Here is a 17,044-nt window from a genome sequence, read left to right as displayed (position 1 = left end):
TAATTTCCATACATTTACGTATAGTTGTTGCTGTAAGAATTCTTCTGAAACATAAAAGATTAAAGTCATATCTTGGCTTTACCCAATGATTAATTTGCTGCCTATGTATCTAAATAGCTTTTGCTGGGCAGATTGATGGGCGTTCTATGCGCTATGATGGCATATTAGCATGCTTTACAGTAGACCATTTTTAAACATTTTGTCAAATGTTATGCCAGGAAACGTTCTCAGGAAAAGAGCATATTCCCTAATTAATAGAATTAATTTTTACACAGATCAACTTCAGGAGACATCCAATATACTACGTTGTGAATCTCATTATCCCCAGTGCGTTTCTCATTATCATGGATATCGTCGGCTTCTACATCCCTCCACAAAGTGGAGAAAGGATTTCTTTCAAGATCACCCTTCTTTTGGGCTATTCAGTCTTCCTCGTCATAGTTTCAGAAACTTTACCTGTCTCACCACAAGGAACTTCAGTAATAGGTAACACCAACATAAAAAATCTGCTTACCCCACAATTTCATGTATCTGTCTGAAACATCTGTGCCGATTTGTGCCTATTTGTGCCTCCTCCTATTATTTCCCTGGGACTTTTGGTGCTGCTTTATAGGGGAGCTATGGGGTTACTTTTTGGTCTAGGTTTTGATGACTCCTTCCTGAGAGACCTGGGCAGGACCGTCAGCTATTTAAAGGGACTCTGTCGTCACACTGACTATTCAAACTCAGTACAGGCGCTCGGTGCTCCGTGGTGGAGCCAAACCTTCAAATCCACTTTCCTACCTGCTTGTTTTCCCGCTATCTCCTCCCTTCTCTAGCTCTATGAAACCAGAGCTGTCAATCAAATAAGGAAGTAGTGGAGATAGCGGAAAAAAACAGCTGGGAAGGTGAATTTACATGATTGACCCCGCCGTGAAGTGAGTCGCCCGCCTGGGTAGTGGGGTACTCGGTACGGGTCCGGTCACAATTAAAGGGGATGTCCATGGCCCTGGGAGCTCAAGCTGATGGGGGAAAGGTCTTATAAGGGTTTGGTGAATAAAGTTTGTGTTCGTGATGCCACCTGTGGTATTCGGTCAGTAGAGACCGATGATGCTTAAAGGGGTCCTCTGGGGTGATGTTATGGCAGCTAGGTGGTATAACTTCCAACAGGTGAAGCAGGGTCCCCAGGGCTTCCAAGGTGTATGGCAAGAATGGTGAATGCCGATAAGAAATGTAGGACACAAGGTTGCAGTCTTTACCTGGTTTACTGATTGTAGCAGTAAGCCTCAGTCAAGGGTACCAGGTACAGGGGTAGTTGTGGCCTGGCCGGCCTGGAGGCAATAGTGGATCCCTCTCCCAGGTGAGGTCCGTAAGCCTTTCCTACTTGTGCTAGTTGGCGAAGTCCCTGCTGCTTGTAGCTTGCTGGCAAGGTACCCCTTTCTCTCCTGTCTTTGGGACAGGTGCCTGCATGGTGGGCAGTGTGAGCAGTTTTATAGGGTCTCTATCACTACCCGGGCTCTTCAGGCTACTGCTTCACCTCAGACTTGGTGTGGGCAAATAATGTACAGTCCTATGCCCTCCGGGTTCTGTCGTGCGTCCTGGAGTACAACACGACCTCTGACTCCTGGTGCCGGTTTCTGCACTCTGGCTCTGAGGGTGTCCGGTTGCCATTCCTCTCTGAGCCCCTTTCTCTTCCACTGTGTTCCTTTCCTCTTAAGCTCCACTACAATCCAACACTTCAGGTTCTATTCCCTTCCCGAAGCTGCAGCTCAGTCCTGGCTGCACGGCTCCGCACACTCCCTGCTCTCCTTCCTCTCTCCTCACAGTCTCCTCCAGACTGATCTAACTCCTCCTCCAGACCAGAACACTTAAAGCTGGGGTAGTCCCCTGAATCCGGGTTCAGAGCTCCCCCTTCTGGCCTGGATTCAGAACATGTTGAATGTAGGTGCTTACCTGGTAAAGAGAATCCTCCTTGCTTCCAAGCATGATATCACCTTCCCTGAAAGGAAGGCAACATTTTTCAAGCAGAAAATTGATAGCATCAGAGACAGTTTTGGTCAACAACCCCCAGAGCCCTTCCTCCCGACTTCCCAGCCCTCCACCTCCAAAACCAACTTCTCCACCAGTACAGAAGATCAACTCTCCACTCTACTCTCAAGATTGCATCTCACCACCTGTGCACTTGACTCGCTCCCATCCCACCTCATCCCAAACCTCACCACAGTCTTCATCCCAACCCTAACCTGTTGTGAATTCTGTGGCAGAGCTCCCTCCTGTGGTCACAAGTGGTACTTCGGCTGATTCTCTCTGTGAGCTTCCGTTGGTGGAGGAAAGTGGTACTGCGGCTTCTGAGTTTCCTCCCTCAGGTGATGTGGTGAGGTCGTTAGGTGCTTCTCTACTTAACTCCACCTAATGCTTTGATCCTGGCTTCCGATCAATGTTCCAGTGTTGGACTTGTTTTTCCCTGGATCATTCCTGTGGCCTGCTGCTCTGCATAGCTAAGTTCTTCTTTGCTATTTGTTTGCTATTTTTTTCTGTCCAGCTTGTCTAATTGTTTTGCTGGAAGCTCTGGGACGCAAAGGGTGTACCTCCGTGCCGTTAGTTCGGTACGGAGGGTCTTTTTGCCCCCTTTGCGTGGTTTTCTTTAGGGTTTTGTGTAGACCGCAAAGTTACCTTTCCTATCCTCGCTCTGTTAAGAAAGTCGGGCCTCACTTTGCTGAATCTATTTCATCTCTACGTTTGTCTTTTCATCTTAACTCACAGTCATTATATGTGGGGGGCTGCCTTTTCCTTTGGGGGATTTCTCTGAGGCAAGGTAGGCTTATTTTCTATCTTCAGGCTAGTTAGTTTCTCAGGCTGTGCCGAGTTGCATAGGCAGAGTTAGGCGCAATGTTATTGTCAGATCACTGTATGTGCTCTGACCGCTATGTCCATTGTGGAACTGAATTGCCTTTCATAACACTAACCCATCTCTTCAACCTATCACTAACAACTGGTGTTTTCCCCTCAAGCTTTAAACATGCCTCCATCACAGCTATCCTCAAAAAGCCCTCTCTTGACCTATCCTCTGTATCTAGCTATCGCCCTATATCACTTCTCCATTATGCCTCCAAACTACTGGAACAGCACGTTTACCTTGAACTGTCCTCCCATCTCTCTTCTTGCTCCCTCTTTGACCGCTTACAATCTGGCTTCCAGTCACACCATTCCACTGAAACTGCCCTAACTAAGGTCACCAATGACCTCTTTACCGCCAAGAGCAAGCGACACTACTCTGTCCTCCTCCTCCTCAACCTGTCGGCTGCCTTTGACACAGTTGACCATTCCCTATTACTACAGACCCTCTCATCCCTTGGCATCACAGACTTGGCCCTATCTTGGATCTCATCATACCTAACAGACCGGACATTCAGCATCTCCCACTCACACACCACCTCCTCACCTCGCCCCCTATCTGTCGGAGTCGCACAAGGTTCAGTCCTAGGGCCCCTGCTCTTCTCCATTTACACCTTTGGCCTGGGACAGCTCATAGAATCTCATGGCTTTCAGTATCACCTCTATGCTGATGACACACAGATCTACATCTCTGGACCAGATATCACCTCCCTACTAACCAGAATCCCTCAATGTCTGTCTGCTATTTCATCCTTCTTCTCCGCTAGATTTCTGAAACTTAACATGGACAAAACAGAATTCATCATCTTTCCCCCATCTCATGCGACCCCCCCAACGAACCTATCCATTACAGTAAATGGCTGCCCACTCTCCCCAGTCCCACTAGCTCGCTGCCTCGGGGTAATCCTTGACTCTGATCTCTCCTTCAAACCACATATCCAAGCCCTTTCCACTTCCTGCCGACTTCAACTCAAAAATATTTCACAAATCCGTAGATTCCTCAGCCAAGAATCTGCAAAAACCCTAGTCCATGCCCTCATCATCTCTCGCCTTGAGTACTGTAACCTCCTGCTCTGTGACCTCCCCTCTAACACTCTCGCACCCCTCCAATCTATTCTAAACTCTGCTGCCCGACTAATCCACCTGTCCCCCCCGCTATTCCCCGGCTTCTCCCCTCTGTAAATCCCTTCACTGGCTCCCCATTGCCCAGAGACTCCAGTACAAAACCCTAACCATGACGTACAAAGCCATCCACAACCTGTCTCCTCCATACATCTGTGACCTCGTCTCCCGGTACTTTCCTGCCCGCAACCTCCGATCCTCACAAGATCTCCTTCTCTACTCCCCTCTTATCTCCTCTTCCCACAATCGTATACAAGATTTCTCTCGCGTATCACTCCTACTCTGGAACCCTCTACCACAACACATCAGACTCTCGCCTACCATCTAAACCTTCAAAAAGAACCTGAAGACCCACCTCTTCAGACAAGCCTACAACCTGCAGTAACCACCGATCGACCAAACCGCTGCATGACCAGCTCTACCTTCGCCTACTGTATTCTCACCCATCCCTTGTAGATTGTGAGCCCTCGCGGGCAGGGTCCTCACTCCTCCTGTACCAGTTATGACTTGTATTGTTTAAGATTATTGTACTTGTTTTTACTATGTATACCCCTCCTCACATGTAAAGCGCCATGGAATAAATGGCGCTATATCAATAAATAATAATAATAATAACATCACTGTAGCAACTGGTTACCTGGGGTGTTACAGAAACACCAAGTGGTGGGACTTATTTAAACCAGTCATCTGGTGCTCACAGAGTCCCTTTAAACTCCTGAAGCTCTGACCCCACTCCCAGTCGATGGCATTGCTACTGGTGTACTTCCGATTATTCCGTTCTGTGATCTTGACTTGACTTTTGACTACCCAATAGTTTCACGATTATGTCTATGACGTGACCTCCTGGATCTGACCCGGCTACCTGACTATTCTCCTTAATATCTTACGCCATAGAACAGCAACTGACTCTGTGACCCTTGATTGTTGACCCCTGTATAAGTCTAGATCCAAGTACAGGGGTTAAAGGGTAAAGATCAGGGCAAACTTTGGATTCTGGGACACAGAGTAGCTTGTGCCAAGCCTGTTCGTTGTAGTCATTCTGAATCTGCCAGATGACCACAAGCTGTGCTCGCGTAACAATCTCCTCCATCACTTTTAGAGAAAGTTCAGCTAAAAATGTAGAAAAAAGTACGAAATTCAGAAAAAAAAATAGGAATGATGGAGGACTAGAATCTCTCAGAAATTATTGCCCTGAAAAATTACAAAGAGGAAAACTAAGTAGTAATAGTAAATGGTTAGAGCCATTTCAACTTTGCATAAATCAATAGTGGAAACTAATATAAAAAAAATGCAATATTTCCTTTCAAGGAAATCAGCATTTTCCTCACTTATGAGCCACTTTTTCTACCCCTCCTCCTGCCTCCTGAATTCATTGTTCACTCTTAAAAATAACTAAAATCTGGTCTACCAGCTCATGGGGTTAAGAGTGCAGCTGAAGTTTTTGAAGAAAGAGTGGAAGCAGGAAAAAAGAGAGTGACAAAGACACCGATACTGTGCTGCTGCTTTCTAGTGTCTGTTTTATCTCACCCCAGTGCTGGATTCACAGCTACACAGCTCAGTGTTACTGATTCTGAACTTGTGTTACGTAGAGAAATGAGAGCAGGAACCTCTCATGTCTGTGTGTGCTGTGCATGGGAAACATCTTTAGCAGCTAGTCTCCCACTCACTAGCTCAGAGAGAACTAAAATTTAGAAAAGAGCCTGAAGAGGGGAATTCATATTCTTAAAAGTCACTTAAGATGTGATGAATGCTTTAAGGTCTTTTGTATGGTATTAATCTTACTTTTCAAGATTTTAAGATAGTTTTGATCTCCTGAGTTCCTGTGGTTCTCTAGAACACTTTCTTAAATTGGCTTTTAACACCTTAAACATGTACGGTATATCACATCCCTAAGTGAAAGATGAAATAGTGTCATGAACACATCGAAAGTTGTCTTCAACTTCAAGTTGTCTCATTCACACATTCGATTTTTCAGTGTGCAAGAAAAACGGACAAATTATTCTGATCAGTTTCTGATCAGAGTCTGATAAGACTTTGATCAGAGTGAGGCACAAATGTCATCCAATTTTCACGTACATCTAGAAATTGCAAAAAAAGAAAATAATCTCCATCTTCTCCATTCTGACAGTCTATGAAAACTGGACTGAACTCAGATTTCATCCGAGTACGGTTCGAATTTTTCATGGACCCATTGATTTTGGATCAAAATCGGCCATGTATCTGAGTTTTCATAGACATGTGAATGGCCTCATAGACTATCACAGGTACGAGTGCTGTCCGTGAAAAACACGAATAGAAGTCGCTCGTGAAAATTGTTTTTGTGAATGGCTTCTAACTCTTCCAAACTTTTGAGATGTTTGTAGAAGGCTGCTTCATATGTTTTGTCATTTACTTATTGTTGTACTTTTATCTTTTCTTTTAGCTGTGTATTTCCTGGTCTGCATGGCTCTACTCGTCATCAGTTTGACGGAAAGTATTGTAATAGTTCGTTTAGTCAATAGGAAAAATATCCAGTCAAAGGTCCCCAAATGGTTGAAGAAACTGATTTTGGGAAATATGACCACTTGGCTTCACATGAAAGACAAGAGCCGGTATTTTCCACCTAATATCGACTCCTCTGATGCATTGCAGGAGACGGGAACTACAAGTACTGGTAAGTTCCATGCGCTGGCACCAGAGAATCCTCTCAGCACGCAGTGTGCACAATGTGAGGAATCGCAAGTCTGCAGTCACATAGATTGACTGAAGACTTGTAGCTTAAGAACTGACATTCCCATTGGGGATTTTACTGCACATTTGCTGTGGATTTTCCATGAATTATTGCAAAGGGTGAAATCCACTGTTTAAACCAGTTACCACCCAAGAATCTAATTGTATATCCTAGGAAGGGTGCGGATGTATAGAGTGGAACAAAGAGCCGAACCCTCTCCACATAGGCAGGTGCCAGTTGTGTTATACAGCTGGCAGCTGCATCTAATAGAAAGCTGGCTAGCTCTGATCACTGCTGTTTGACCACTTAAATGCCATTATCAATTTGTCAAGAGGCGCGATCTTGGTAAGGCATTAGTTTTGGGGGGGTTCTGCTCCTCTTACACAATGACATTATGGGGTGTCAATGGGTTGACACCATCTTGGTGCTCCCGTGAAGCTCCGCTATAGTATATAGAGCGAGCAATTAAACTTTTGCAAGTTCAAGGTCCTTTAGATGGGACTAAAAAATAAAACAAGAAATTTAAAAAAAAAGTTTTAATTTACCTACCAATGAAAAAATAAATAAAAATTTTTTTATATTTAATATTGTTCATTTATTTATTGTATTACTGGTTTCTGGTTCCGCCTCTCCGGTTATTTTAGATTTTTTTTTTCTTTAATAAAGAAAAAAAATCCCATCAACCAGAGACACAGAATCTGAAACAAAATTAGCTTGGAAGATGGGGGTTAAATCAGTCAAGTCCAAGAACTCTATACTGTTGAATTCAGACACCGGTGTATCACGGGACCGAGTACAGACCACAATCCGTGGTACGACCACCGATTTACTGACCCGGCACAAATGATGCTGAGAAGTTCGGATCAGGACACCTGCGGTGAGTCTGTGCATCACCGTTATTCTCAGGCCATGATACCTGGAGGTCTGAATGAGGCCTTAGAAGGGAGAGTAGTGGACGGGTAATCTAACAACCGCTTCTAACCGGCAAGGGTCAAGGTGTCAGTTGGATGTTTCAATAACTTTGCCCCTTTATTGGCCGATGACCACTTTTTTCTAGACTGACCCAAGCCAATGGCTGCTCAGCAACATCCAATTTACATAATAAACTAAAGTGATAAAAGTTTTGTTTTTTTTCTCCTAATTTCTTTAATCTCCTGTTCAAAACTCTTCTAAATGAATACAACATAAATGTGACGGCCGTCGTATTCTTTCCTTATCGACATAATATTTATTTATTTCTAGACGAATTATCCAAATGTTCTGAAAATGGAGGAAGCTTCGTTACGTCACCCGTGACTGTGTCAATAACCGAGCAGCCCGAGATCCTACGAAGAATCCTGAATGAGATCGTGTCTCTCCGACAACATCTCCAGCGGGAGGACGATCAGGAAAACTCCAAAGAATGGCTACTGGTTGCATTCGTGCTCGATAAATTTCTCTTCTGGGTTTATCTGATGGTTATTTTGATTTTTGCTGTTTGTTTGGCAACCTCTTGGTCACATTACTATATATAATTAGCAGCAGATAGCGTTTTAAAGTATATTTTTTCTTATGAATTAATTGATATTCAGAGGCATACAATTGACAACCATGGCTCCAGAACATGTGCATCTAGTCTTTTTCCTGGCCACAAGACCACGACCAGGACAGGTTAAATGGAGCAGTTGGTCATGCATGGGCTCCACCACTCCATTCCAGTCTACGGCACTGATGAATGTAGCCGAGCACAGAGCAACCAATGTGAGGTAAAGAGATTGAGAGGAAGAACAGCAGTGCGCATGTACAACCAGCAGCCCTCAGCGCGCTGGTGAAAACATCAGGGAAGACATTTTAATAACAACAACGATCAAGAACCCAATCAAGGACCTGGCATAAAAAGTTTTGAAAAGTTGTTAAATGATGCAGCTTTTGGCATTCTCACGCCAGTTTTGCCTTGGTCCGACAAAGCTGGGGCTTGACCAATGTATGACTTGTGGCAGCATTTTCTACTCCACAAATCTTACTCCAATAGCGGCTGGTGTAGGATTTATGGTGAGGTGCACACAGAGGTGCGCGCCACTCCTCCAGTGCTCCTGATTCTTGAAGAAGAGTGAGGAGTGTCTGACACCATCCTATCACTTACCAAGATCGGTGTGAACAACGAGGGTCTTGAAGCATTGGCCCCATGTCTTTTTGTTTCAGACCAGTAGGGTTAAACTGAAGAGTGAGATAGAAATTACATATAAAAGCATGTACAAAAAATTACAATGTAGGATCGGGGACTCCCACTGGAAGTCCATTATCACGATTTTGGGTGGCCCGGGCGCTGGAGTTTCTAGTGATTGCCCCAGGTCTAACATGTGCAAAAACTCATGAGGCTCCTACTTGGCCTTGAAAAAAAAAGCAATTCTTAAAAACAGAATGTAAAATTCCATTTTTTTTAAGTGACTTGTTTTACTTACAATATACGGTGGGGCAAAAAAGTATTTAGTCAGTCAGCAATAGTGCAAGTTCCACCACTTAAAAAGATGAGAGGCGTCTGTAATTTACATCATAGGTAGACCTCAACTATGGGAGACAAACTGAGGAAAAAAAAATCCAGAAAATCACATTGTCTGTTTTTTTATCATTTTTTTTGCATATTATGGTGGAAAATAAGTATTTGGTCAGAAACAAACAATCAAGATTTCTGGCTCTCACAGACCTGTAACTTCTTCTTTAAGAGTCTCCTCTTTCCTCCACTCATTACCTGTAGTAATAGCACCTGTTTAAACTTGTTATCAGTATAAAAAGACACCTGTGCACACCCTCAAACAGTCTGACTCCAAACTCCACTATGGTGAAGACCAAAGAGCTGTCAAAGGACACCAGAAACAAAATTGTAGCCCTGCACCAGGTTGGGAAAACTGAATCTGCAATAGCCAACTAGCTTGGAGTGAAGAAATCAACAGCGGGAGCAATAATTAGAAAATGGAAGACATACAAGACCACTGATAATCTCCCTTGATCTGGGGCTCCACGCAAAATCCCACCCCGTGGGGTCAGAATGATGACAAGAACGGTGAGCAAAAATCCCAGAACCACGCGGGGGGACCTAGTGAATGAACTGCAGAGAGCTGGGACCAATGTAACAAGGCCTACCATAAGTAACACACTACTCCACCATGGACTCAGATCCTGCAGTGCCAGACGTGTCCCACTGCTTAAGCCAGTACATGTCCGGGCCTGTCTGAAGTTTGCTAGAGAGCATTTGGATGATCCAGAGGAGTTTTGGGAGAATGTCCTATGGTCTGATGAAACCAAACTGGAACTGTTTGGTAGAAACACAACTTGTCGTGTTTGGAGGAAAAAGAATATTGAGTTGCATCCATCAAACACCATACCTACTGTAAAGCATGGTGGTGGAAACATCATGTTTTGGGGCTGTTTCTCTGCAAAGGGGCCAGGACGACTGATCCGGGTACATGAAAGAATGAATGGGGCCATGTATCGTGAGATTTTGAGTGCAAACCTCCTTCCATCAGCAAGGGCATTGAAGATGAAACGTGGCTGGGTCTTTCAACATGACAATGATCCAAGGCACACCACCAGGGCAACGAAGGAGTGGCTTCGTAAGAAGCATTTTAAGGTCCTGGAGTGGCCTAGCCAGTCTCCAGATCTCAACCCTATAGAAAACCTTTGGAGGGAGTTGAAAGTCCGTGTTGCCAAGCGAAAAGCCAAAAACATCACTGCTCTAGAGGCGATCTGCATGGATGAATGGGCCAACATACCAACAACAGTGTGTGGCAACCTTGTGAAGACTTACAGAAAACGTTTGACCTCTGTCATTGCCAACAAAGGATATATTACAAAGTATTGAGATGAAATTTTGTTTCTGACCAAATACTTATTTTCCACCATAATATGCAAATAAAATGTTAAAAAAACAGACAATGTGATTTTCTGGATTTTTTTTTCTCAGTTTGTCTCCCATAGTTGAGGTCTACCTATGATGTAAATTACAGACGCCTCTCATCTTTTTAAGTGGTGGAACTTGCACTATTACTGACTGACTAAATACTTTTTTGCCCCACTGTAGTTAGAGATGAGTGAAAGCGAACTGTAAAGTTTGGGGTTTGTTCCAGATACCTGGTGTCCGATGATGGACTCCAAACATGGACTTTTCTTGGTAGTCCATTTTACAGTTCAGGGAGGAGAGAGCGAGTGAGAGAGAAGAGAAAGAGGGAAGAAAGAGAAGAGAGAGGGAAGAGAGAGAAGAGAGAGAGAAGAGACAAGAGGGAGGAGAGAGAAGAGACGAGAGGGAGGAGAGAGAGAAGGGAGAGAGAGAGGAGAGAGGTGAGAGGGAGAAGAGAGAGAGAAGGGAGAGAAGGAGGAGAGAGAGAGAGGGAGAAAAGAGAGAAAAGAGAGGGAGGAGAGAGAGAAGAGAGAGGGAGGACAGAGAGAAAAGAGAGGGAGGAGAGAGAAGAGAGAGGGAGGAGAAAGAGAGAAGGGAGAGAGGGAGGAGAGAGAAGAGAGAGGGAGGAGAGAGAGAAAAGAGAGGGAGGAGAGAGAAGAGAGAGGGAGGAGAAAGAGAGAAGGGTGAGAGGGAAGAGAGAGAAAAGGGAGAGAGGGAGGATAGAGGTGAGAGGGAGGAGAGAGAGAAGCGAGAGAGAGAGAGGAGAGAGAAGAGAGAGAGAAGAGAGAGGGAGGAGAGAGAAGAGACGAGAGGGAGGAGAGAGAGAAGGGAGAGAGAGAGGAGAGAGGTGAGAGTGAGAAGGGAAAGAGAAGGGAGAGAAGGAGGAGAGAGAGAGGGAGGAAAGAGAGAAAAGAGAGGGAGGGGAGAGAGAAGAGAGAGAGGAGAAAGAGGGGAGAGAGGGAGAAGAGAGGAAGAGGTGAGAGGGAGGAGAGAGAGAGAAGGGAGAGAAGGAGAAGAGAGGAAGAGGAGAGAGAGAGGTGTGAGAGAGGAGAGAGAGAGGGAGGAGAGAGGTGAGAGGGAGGAGAGAGAGAAAGGAGAGAGGGAGCAGAGAGAGAGAGAGGTGAGAGGGAGGAGAGAGAGAGAGAAGGGAGAGAGGGAGGAGAGAGGTGAGAGGGAGGAGAGAGAGAAGCGAGAGAGGGAGGAGAGAGAAGAGAGAGAGAAGAGCGAGAGGGGGAGGAAAGAGAGAAAAGAGAGGGAGGAGAGAGAGAAGAGAGAGGGAGGAGAAAGAGAGAAGAGAGAGGGAGGAGAGAGAAGAGAGAGAGAGGAAGGAGAGAGAGAGAGAAGAGAGAGAGTGGGAGAGAGGGATTTTCCAGCTCCAAAATTCAGGTCCTCATTGATTTCTATCAGTTTTAAGGTTCAGGTTCAAGTTCGGGTACAGTTTTTGTACCTGAACCAAACTTTGGGCTAAAATTCGGCTAAACCTGAACTTCTATGGGTCTGCTCATCCCTAAATATAGTCTATTATGTTACAACATATAAAAAAAATAGCTAAATAGTATCGCTACATCCATAATGGCAAGTGGCGCAAAATAAATGGTATTTTTCTAAATCCGTGACCACTGTTAAAAAAAAAAGCCTATGCAAACAGTGCCAGAATTGCTGTTTTTTTTTTCAAAAACATCCCCAAAAAGGAATACAACTTATTCAATAAGTTTACCTGTGTACTGGAAGCTTCAACTGAGACTACAGAATTCATTGTTCCAACACAGGATTCTGGAGTAAAGGAGTAAAGTTGGCCATAAACTTTTTTCTTTGCGCTTTCAGCCATTTGCTATCTCTCTCTACTCCCGTCACACACCTGCATGCTCAGTGTGACCGAGTGTTCATATGTTCTGAAGAGGGAGAAGGGTCTGAGCCACCTTTGGTGATGGCTTATCTCTAGTAAGATCAGACAAGTGGAAATGTAACAATCCCAACCCTTCTCTCTCATATCTGCCAATTGATGAATGCAGCTAATGTGCATGTGTTGTGGGCATGTGATTACACTCCTCCTCCTAAAACACCTACACATTAGATGCTTATTATTTTTATATTTACACAGTGAACTCCAATGCAGTATGTTTTCAGAAATTAGAACAGAAGAAAAACTTTTTTTCTAAGTAAAAAAAATGCACAGGATTTGTCCAGATACCTGCTCTCAGTGGCTTGCCGTTTATTCTTTTTTCAGTGCATAGATACTGTTGTAGTTCCAGCGCCTGTAGTGCTGACAGAATGCTGATAATTTCCCTAACTTCCAAGCATGCATAGGTCCTGCCATAGTCTAATAGCTTGCCTGCACTGACCTAAAAGTCCTCATCTTTCCCACACAGGACAGAAGGAGCACTGAGATAAAGACCCTCACCCAATTACTGTAATCCATCTCTGGGTAACTGCTACAAATTAGAAGAAAAACTCCTAGTGGCTGGTACGTTGTAGTGATTTTTCAGGGGCAAGACAACATGATTTTTAAAAATAAAGTGATTTGCAGATTGTTTATTACATTATCTAATAAATGAAATCAAGGCATGTAATAACATTAATGCACTGTATAAATTGTAATAAAAATGCAATATTTGTTTGTGATTGTTGCATAAATATATACTAAAGTATATTTGCGTTTGATGGTTTATTTTTTGCTCATTTCTATCAGCTCTGGTTTAATTGATGTTTATTTCTAATGGAAACAAATAAATATAATTAAGTCTGGGGATAGATTGAATTGTTGACCACTCATTAGCATTCTGCTAGCATAATAGGTGCTGGAACATCTTTCTCTTACTACTAGTGTTGAGCATTCCGATACCGCAAGTATCGGGTATCGGCCGATATTTGCGGTATCGGAATTCCGATACTGAATTCCGATACTTCCCGCGTATCGGATACCGGAATCGGAAGTTCCCAGAATTCAAATTGAACGCAGCAGCCAATGAGGAATGAATGAAAGTGTGGGCACATCCTGTTTAGCATGGTGGGCATGTAAGTACTGGCAAGGCTTGGATTGGCTGCTGAAATGATGTCACTCTGCACTATAAAAAAGCGCTGCCGCCATTTTGCGCTCACTCTGCTGTGATTTCAGTTAGGGACAGGACGCTGTGTTCTAACTGAGGGCCAGTTGAGCTAGCTAATTGCTTTATTTTCCTTTCCAAAGGCTAATTTAGCAAAACGCTGTGTGTTCTTCACTGTTCACCTTGCTCTTGCCTTGCAGCGCTGTTTTAACAGCGTTCTGCAAGGTCTCTGTGTGTGTGTGTGTGCAGCTCACTCTGTAGTCTGTGTGCAGCCATATACCCGGTTGTATTCAGCTCAGGGGGGGTTCACACTGCCTCACACAGTTGTTCTTTTTTGCTCTTAGTGCAGCCTGCTGCACATTTTTTCTCAAATTTCCTATTAGTGTTTTTCCACCAGTCTCCAGCTCTATTGTGGAAAAACACTACATAGGATAACCTAGAGGGGGGTTTTTGGGCCTTGCAGCGCCGTTTACGGCTGTCTGCACGGTCTCCGTGTGAGCCCAGCTCGCCCTGTAGTCTGTGTGCAGCCATAGCCGGTTGGATTCAGCTCAGGGTTCGTTACTGGCTCATACCTTGAGAAAAATTTTCCTTTTTTTCAAATAGTGCAGCCTGTTTAAAATTTGAAAAAAAAAATTCCTATTAGTGTCTTTCCACTCGTATCCAGCTAAATAGTGGAAAAACACTATATAGGATAACCTAGAGGAGGGTTTTTTGGCCTTGCAGCGCCGTTTACGGCTGTCTGCACGGTCTCCGTGTGAGCCCAGCTCGCCCTGTAGTCTGTGTGCAGCCATAGCCGGTTGGATTCAGCTCAGGGTTCGTTACTGGCTCATACCTTGAGAAAAATTTTCCTTTTTTTCAAATAGTGCAGCCTGTTTAAAATTTGAAAAAAAAAATTCCTATTAGTGTCTTTCCACTCGTATCCAGCTAAATAGTGGAAAAACACTATATAGGATAACCGAGAGGAGGGTTTTTTGGCCTTGCAGCGCCGTTTACGGCTGTCTGCACGGTCTCCGTGTGAGCCCAGCTCGCCCTGTAGTCTGTGTGCAGCCATAGCCGGTTGGATTCAGCTCAGGGTTCGTTACTGGCTCATACCTTGAGAAAAATTTTCCTTTTTTTCAAATAGTGCAGCCTGTTTAAAATTTGAAAAAAAAAATTCCTATTAGTGTCTTTCCACTCGTATCCAGCTAAATAGTGGAAAAACACTATATAGGATAACCTAGAGGAGGGTTTTTTGGCCTTGCAGCGCCGTTTACGGCTGTCTGCACGGTCTCCGTGTGAGCCCAGCTCGCCCTGTAGTCTGTGTGCAGCCATAGCCGGTTGGATTCAGCTCAGGGTGCGTTACTGCCTCATACCTTGAAAAACAATTTCCTTTTTTTCAAATAGTGCAGCCAGTTTAAAATTTGAAAAAAAAAATTCCTATTAGTGTCTTTCCACTTGTATCCAGCTAAATAGTGGAAAAACACTATATAGGATAACCTAGAGGAGGGTTTCTTGGCCTTGCAGCGCCGTTTACGGCTGTCTGCACGGTCTCCGTGTGATTTAAACTAGCTCTGTAGCCCGATCTGCACCAAAAAAAAGGTTAAGTTCACCAAACACAACTTACACTTGTGTAGGCCACATTTGAAAAATAATAAAGTTTAGTCCACAATTTACAACATTAGTGTTTCTTACACCTGTTAGGAGGAGCATTACAGGAATAAGCACACTAAGGCCTTAGTACTTTTCTGCTTATCTTTATCTGTCAACCAAGATGAAGAGGGCAGGGAGTAAGGCACGTGGGCGTGGGCGCGGAGCAGGGAGAGGAGCAGGGAGAGGACGTGGTGATTCTGTGCCTGCTGCGGGCGCCGGTGACTCGTCGTCACTCAGTTTCAGCAGGGAACAGTCCTTCATGCGCAGCTTTGTCGGAGAGCGCCGTGCACCGCTGCTGCGTGAAGACCAAATTGAAGCCGTTGTCGGGTGGATGGCAGCTAACGCCTCGGCATCGACTTCAGTTAGTGCCACATCCTCTCAGGCACAGAGCACTGGAGAGCAGCCATCTGTCTCTTCACCACCTGCCAAATTGGCCAGGCAGTCAGAGAGCCCAGGACAGGAGCCGTCTCTACTTCTGTTCTCTGAATCTCTTGGCTTGGAAACAGGGGGCCAGCCAAGCAGCATTGGAGAAATGGAAGAAGAGGCAGTGTGCAGTGATGCCCAACACCTTTTTCTCTCTGACTCTGAAGAGGCAGGTGGGCCAGTGCCTCCGGTGACCACAGCGCAGTACGCATCTGATGATGAAACTCAGGTGCCGCTTTCTCGTGCGTACTGTGCTGCTGAGACTACCCAGGAGGAGCAGTTGGTGGCAGAGGGTAGTGGAGATGATGAGGTCCTTGACCCATCGTGGCGTGAGGAACAGGAAGGTGGTGGGAGCAGCTCAGAGGAAGAGCTTCCTCTTACGGGCCAAAGAGGGAGAGGGAGGGGGAAGACTGCGGAGCCTGTAGCCTCCACTTTGGCACCCGTTAGGAGCCTGTCTCTTTCCAAAGCCAAAAAGGGCGCTCCCAAGACTTGCAGTGCCTGGTCCTTTTTTGACACAGTTGCAGATGACATTTGTTTTGTCAAATGCAAGCTGTGTCATCATAAAGTAAAAAGAGGGAAAAATGTCAGCAACCTCAATACCACAAATATGTGGAAACATGTGCGGACCAGGCACGCGGTGGAGTTACAGAAACACACTGAAGATGTAGGCCAACCAACAGCGGCAGCTACCACCTCTTCAGCTCGTGTTGCCTCTTCCTCCAGCTCACGCACAGCTGGTTTGGCTTCCTCCCAGAGACCTTGTGTAATTCCACCCACAGCACCACCTTCCCAGTCATCCTCACACTCCCAGTCTACTCTACAGCCATCGGTAGTACAGGCATGGGAGAAAAGGCGGGCATTCTCGGCCAACCACCCCCGAGCACAGGCTCTGAATGCAGGCATTGCCAAACTGTTGTCCCTGGAAATGCTCTCGTTCAGGCTGGTGGAGACTGACAGCTTCCGTGACTTGATGGCATTGGCAGTCCCACAGTACAAGGTGCCCAGCCGCTTTTACTTCAGCAGGCAGGCTGTCCCTGCCCTGCACAGGCATGTTGAGGCAAACATAAAACATGCGCTACTGAACGCCGTCAGTAGCAAGGTCCACCTCACCACCGATGCGTGGACCAGTCAGCATGGACAGGGGCGATATGTTTCCCTCACTGCCCATTGGGTTAATGTTGTTGAGCCAGGTACAGATCGTGCGAGTGGCGCAGGACGTGTCCTGCCCACTCCAAGGATTGCAGGAATCCAGTCTGTACGCATCGACTCCTCCTCTTACACCAGTTCCTCTGATTCCTCTCTGCAGGATCCGTCACAGTCCACCTCCACATGGACCCGTGAACGTTTACCTATGACCGACATGAGCAC

The 17,044-nt window shown here is 45.3% G+C and overlaps 1 protein-coding gene across 1 annotated transcript; it reads left to right on the top strand.

The window, feature by feature from the left end:
- Positions 1–290: 290 nt before the first annotated feature.
- Positions 291–8,353, top strand: LOC138651088 (5-hydroxytryptamine receptor 3A-like). Its single transcript, XM_069741072.1, has 3 exons — positions 291–486; positions 6,419–6,649; positions 7,949–8,353. Exons 1-3 carry the CDS (start codon positions 345–347, stop codon positions 8,218–8,220), a joined length of 645 nt encoding a protein of 214 aa, XP_069597173.1. The 5' UTR covers positions 291–344; the 3' UTR covers positions 8,221–8,353.
- The last annotated feature ends 8,691 nt before the right edge of the window (positions 8,354–17,044 follow it).

Source organism: Ranitomeya imitator, chromosome 10 (genome assembly GCF_032444005.1).
Source record: "Ranitomeya imitator isolate aRanImi1 chromosome 10, aRanImi1.pri, whole genome shotgun sequence".
Classification (NCBI taxonomy): Eukaryota; Metazoa; Chordata; class Amphibia; order Anura; family Dendrobatidae; genus Ranitomeya; species Ranitomeya imitator.
Note: the sequence above shows the minus strand (reverse complement) of the source record. Positions and strands in the feature narration are given on the sequence as shown.